General features: G+C 40.0%; 1 protein-coding gene across 1 annotated transcript in view; it reads right to left on the bottom strand.

The window, feature by feature from the left end:
* Positions 1 to 6,000, bottom strand: part of LOC122811285 (glutamine--fructose-6-phosphate aminotransferase [isomerizing] 1) — a 1,619,377-nt gene that overhangs the window by 1,463,722 nt on the left and 149,655 nt on the right. Inside the window, exon 2 of the mRNA XM_044083027.1 lies at positions 2,147 to 2,254. Coding sequence (XP_043938962.1) covers positions 2,147 to 2,254 — 108 coding nt within the window. The remainder of the gene's footprint in view (positions 1 to 2,146; positions 2,255 to 6,000) is intronic.

The following is a 6,000-nucleotide window of genomic DNA, read 5'->3' as shown; positions in this document are numbered from 1 at the left end:
AGCAAAATACATGTTTTCATAATAACGTGTTCAGAAAAGAAACCTTTAACAACTACTTACATTTGTTGAGTCAGCACCCACAACATATGAAATGGAATGTGATTTATGGACAACTTATTAGGCTTAGTAGGCTTATCAGTAGCAGTGATGTGTTGCTTACTGAAATAGATATTTTAAATAATTTATTTTTTTAGAAAAGGGCTACACTGTCAACAGAATGAATGCTATCATAGAAGAGGTTAGAATTAAAAAGTGGGAACATTTTCCACCTATTTCAAATAGTGGTTATGTTGTAAAATTTGACAATAATAATCATACTAATTTAAAACAGAGCTTTTCCAGTACCTACATCAATATATATGGAAATCATGAATAACAATTGGAAAATGATTTAGGCAATTGAGACTTAGCAAATACAGATGGTACAGCACCACCATTTATTTACAAAAGAATATGTAATATTACATTACTGTTGGAAAATTATTTTAGTTTTTATAACTTTGACAACAAAGGACCTTATAGGAATTATCCTTCCTTTGATTGTAAGTACTGTATGTTTATTAATACAGGGTGTGATGTACTTTTGAGGCACAGTGGCAAAAATATTTCTTGTAATCTTAGGCTGGACTGAAAGTCAAGCAATATTGTTTAGTTAGCCACTTGTGTTTCCATTGATGCATTCTATGTGGGAAAAACCACTATGATGCCTTCTCAGAGAATTTATATGCTCATATCAGTCATTAAAAGGGAGGAGGTTACAAATTCTTTACCAAGACATTCCATTAGCTGTAGAAATTTAGTATTTTTGCCTTTGATTTTGTAACTATTCTGCATTTTCCGGAAGTCTTAAATAATACATTAGTGTGCAAGGCAGTTAAATACCAGATATTATTAGAGGCTAATAGGAGCCGGGCCCGGGCTTGAATGGTTTATTAGTGTTATATATATTATGAAAGCTTTATGTATTTAAATCATTTTTTTACATCATGACTGTTTTTATTAGACTGACAATTAGTATTAATATTTATTATTTTCACTTTTTTTTTTTTACACTAATGATTTAGCATATTACTGTTGTCTTTATCCATGGGTTAATTAATGTACAATGTGATTTAATTTTCTGTATTTAACACTGACTTCAGATGGATTGTGTTGTTTCATTTTGACTTAATTCCGTTGGTGTTCATATCCTTTGTTTATTGGTTTATCTTTTCTAGCACTGCCAGACAGAACCATTTTTCTTCGGTTATTCATGCATTAAAAATAAAAAAAAAACACACCCAAAAAGAAACATGAAAAAAGTGAGAGAGTACAAAAAGGGTGCTATTTTATAAGTGTTATCCTTCAGAAAAGAACAGCATAACTTAAGACGTTTACATTATATGTGTGTGTAACTTTTATCTGCTCAGTGTATTTTCCATCTGTAAGCTGGGCTGGCACGCTGCCTTAACACCCTCCTCTCTTAGAGATGGTTAGCCAGGTATCAAAGGGGCAATAGCCCCCTTGCAACTGGTATTAATAGAGAATAAAGTCTACAGAAATTGATAACTGGGGACACGTCTCCTGAGGTACAAGCACCTATTTTAATAGTCATGCAAATGGAATGTCAACATGTTCAACAACAAATTTGCATAGCTGATCTATACACACAGACATACATAGACATTTTGAAATATCTATATCTATACCTATATATATATATATATATATATATATATATATATATATATATATATATATATACACACACACACACACACACACACACACACACACACACACACACACACACGTATATAAAACAAAATCGCATAGGAAAACTGGATGCAGTAAATCCGCAAGCATTACAAGAATCACAGTGCATCAGCTATAAATAAGCTCCATGACTTATTGACAGCATATCTTTAGTAAACACACAGAAGTGTGCATAGTTGTACGTGTTCTTCTGTCACAGTGTCTAAATGTGCATCTTTGTGTTAGTATGCACTGGTCACTTCTGCTCAAGAAATTAAAGAAAGTTGCGTGCTTGCCATACATTCTACCATAAACTGCTTTGTTAGTATAACCAGTACCCTCAGTTTTGCAGCAGCCACAGATTATTTGTCACAAGTCATCTTCAATCTAAACTGGTATGAAAAGACTTTACCTGCTGAATCGTATCCTCTGTATTCCAATCTATGCAGCCCTTTAATGAGGGTTTCAAAAATTTCTCTTCTTGTTTTAGGAACATGATAGTTGAGGTATGCAAAAATTCCTAGAAAATAAAACAGAGTGTATTTTTTAAAAACATTTTCCTCCAAAACCTGCACAAAATAAAGCTGAAACAACACTGAAAGCAGACAGTGTCTATTTCTGAGGTGGTTAAGAATCCAAGCGGTTATAAATGTATTGTAATTAAGTCCTCATTAATTTTTCATACAGAAAAGGGTTTCAATGACTGTACATTTAAAAATCGCAGCACAAAATATTGCTGAATTAATTAATTCCTGTGATGAACTAATGGTCTGTAACGGCCATGTAATTTATTTCTGTGACAACCTAAACTTCTCTTATACCTTCCAGATTTGCAAGTCACAATCAACCAAAGTTCAAATAGCAGTTCAGACACATTTCAGCTGGTGGGGGGAAACTGAGGAGTGTGGTCATTACAGGCTCACCCACCTTGGGGGATGGGAGGTGTCTTAGGTTCACCACTTGGATGATATCTAGTGGGTGTACTAGGTTTTCACTCCATGGAGTCCAAACCAAGTGAGTCTGTACTATCATGTCCAAGACACCCAGTAAACAGAGAATAATTCAGTGGTACACTTCACCTGAAGGACAGCTACAGCAGAACTCAGAAGAGCTGCTCCAGGGGGAGGGGGTTCCTGCTACTTCACAGAATCAGCAAGCTGCCTACTCCCCACCACCTGACTTTCACTATGAAGCAGATGAGTTGATAGGAGAAGAGAAGGAATTCAGAGCAGAAAGAGGTGGCTTATTGTGCTTGTTGGCGCAAAACTGGATATTGCTGGAGCAAAACTGGATACAGTCAGATAACCAAGGTTTGAAATGTTCTGAACAATCTTTCTCTGCCTTTCAAGCAGCTGGCTATCTCATTATTCACACCCTCTTGTGGGGTTCTGAGAATGCAGCCAGGCAAATCTTCTCAAAACAGTACCAGATGCCATAGCATTAGAAGAGTTAGCAACAGAGTTACACATACTGCAAACAGAGAGCAGTGGCTAGTACAATAGAAAAAAACTAATTTAAAAGTACAGTTTTGTACCTACCATAAATGTAGATGTCCGATAGATATACAACTGCAGTCATAACATATGGGTTGTCCTGCCTCAGGCAGCCCTCGGTCGGCCAAATTCCAAAGTCTGGGTCCGGCGTCGGCTGGCATCGCCTCCTCTCCGACGTCACAACGGCTGGAGTATAAAGGCATCGGCCGACGCCATCTTCTTCAGTGTTTCTTGCCCCAGATGCCAGGTGCCCTCCTAGGAAGGCTAAATTTGGTGAATGGATAAAAAATTCCAGACATGCACAACAGTAATAAACAGATACACCATAGGAGATACCCCCAGCTAATAGGAATAGGGGTAGGGACCCACAAAGAAGTTGCAGAGGGGTTGGAGGGTGGGAAAATCCGACTGCAGTTGCATATCTATCGGACATCTACATTTATGGTAGGTACAAAACTGTACTATGTCCTTCAAGAATGCAACTGCAGTCATAACATATGGGTTGAATACCATAGCCAAGCTGGGGGTGGATGGAACTAAGAGAGGGATGGTGTAGCTAAAATGCCCTGCAGGACTGCCGAAGCAAAGCCTGCTCGGGATCTGGAGTATAAGGGCAGGTTGTAGTGCTTGGTAAATGTATGCACGGAGCTCCATGTAGCAGCCTCTAAAATGTCCTTTGTTGCCACTCCTCTTAGGAAAGCTGTGGGTGTGGCTATAGCTCTGGTGGAATGTGGCCTAATATTGGCTGGCACACCTTTTCCATGGAAAGAATAGCAGAATCTGATGCAGTGTCCAATCCATTTTGAAATTGTTTGTTTGGAGATTGCTTTTCCTTGCACTCCAGCAGCATAGGCTACAAACAGTTGGTCAGACTTTCTGGTGGCCTTAGTTCTGTCCAAGTAGTAGCGTAGTTGCCTGTGTATGTCCAAAGTATGCAGCAGTTTTTCCCCCCTATTTTGAGGATTGGGGAAGAAAGTAGGCAGGTGAATAGCTTGATTTACACTCCCTGGAAATAACTTTAGGCATGAATGTAGGATTGGTTCTTAGAGAAACTCTGTCCTGATGAAAAATGAGGAAGGGAGGCACTGCCATGAGTGCCTGTATCTCCGAGACTCTTCTTGCAGATGTGACTGCCAATAGAAAGACCGTTTTCCATGATAGAAATTGCATTTCTGAAGTTGCTGCTGGCTCAAAAGGAGGAAGAGTTAATTTTTCCAAAACGAAATTGAGGTCCCATGCAGGTACTGGCTGTTTTCTGGGAGGTTTGATATTCTTTATCCCTCTTAGGAACTGTCTTAACAAAGGATGTGAAAACACTGGTGGGTCACAATTGTATTTTGCTGAGATTGCTGAGGCGTGAATCTTTATAGAAGAGTATGAGAGTCCAGTATGAAACATTTCTGCCAAGTATTCTAATATCTGAGGAATACTCAGTAATGTTGTATCCTGACCCCTGTTGGCATTCCAGATGCTGAATCTCTTCCACTTGGCTGAATAGGTTTTTCTGGTGGAAGGTCAGCGTGCTTCCAGTAAGATCTCTTGAACTGTTTTGGAAAGAGAGATAGCTGGAGGAGTCATGGTAACCTCCAGGCTGTCAGATGCAATGTTTTCAGGTTTTGATGGACAGTCCTGTAATTGTGTTGTGTTAGAAGCAGGGGCCATAGGGTCAGAGGTCACGGTCTGGTCCGAGTTATGCTCAACAGCAATGGGTACCAGTGTTGCCTTGGCCAGTCTGGAGCTATCAAAATGCCTGTTGGTTGTTCTGCTTTGATCTTCAGTATCACCTTGGTCAGCAGAGGCAGAGGAGGGAATTTTTAGTGAATTCCAGCTGAAGGAGAGAGCATCCGTTTTCCAGGCTAGAGGATGGTGGGTCCTTGTGCAGAACTTTTCCAGGTGATGATTTAAGTGGGAAGCAAAGAGATCTACGTCCGGTCTTCCCCATGTCTTTGTTAGTTGTGAGAAAATGTGAGGATGCAGCATCCATTCGTGTGGATCCAAGAAATTTCTGCTCAGGTTGTCCGCCAGTACATTGTCCTTGCCTGGCACAAACTGGGATTGCAAATGTATCTTCAGACTCAGGGATGTTTCCCAGAGAAGCATTGTTAGTCTGCAGAGGGGAATAAGAATGAGTGCCTCCCTGCTTGTTTATATACCACATGACAGTGGTGTTGTCTGACCTTATTAGCAAATGTCCTTGTTGTAGTGATTTTTCGAAAGTCTCGATTGCATGTATCACTGCCAACATCTCTTTTTGGTTTATGTGCAGATGTCTTTCCTTTGGTGTCCATAGACCTTGAATGCATCTGCCCTCCATGTGCGCCCCCCATCCATGATCTGAGGCGTCTGTTGTAATCATTTGACCTGCTTGAGGTCTGTTGAAAGACATGACTTTGTTTAACTACTTGCTGGAGCCCACCACAAAAATTCCTTTTGCAGACATGGAATAAGTGGGATTACATCCTCTAGGCTTTGGCTGTGTTGGGACCATAAGCTTTTTAAGTACCATTGCAGCTTTCTCATATGAAGTCTTGCCAAAGGTATCAGAAGAATGCAAGATGCCATGAACCCCAGGGCCTGCAGGATTTTCCTTGCAGTCAGCTGGGAGAGTTTTGCTAGGCCTTTGAAGTACTCTGGTAACTGCTGTTGTTTTTCCTCTGTGAGGTAGGCCATTTGAGTTTCTGTGTCCAGTTTGGCTCATAGGAAAATAATCTGTTGGGATGGCAGTAGTCTTGACTACTGACTGCAGTAGTTGAATGACATAGTCCAAGTTTGC

The sequence above is a fragment of the Protopterus annectens genome, chromosome 9.part0 (genome assembly GCF_019279795.1).
Source record: "Protopterus annectens isolate FY-2018-M chromosome 9.part0, PAN1.0, whole genome shotgun sequence".
Taxonomy (NCBI): domain Eukaryota; kingdom Metazoa; phylum Chordata; order Ceratodontiformes; family Protopteridae; genus Protopterus; species Protopterus annectens.
Note: the sequence above shows the minus strand (reverse complement) of the source record. Positions and strands in the feature narration are given on the sequence as shown.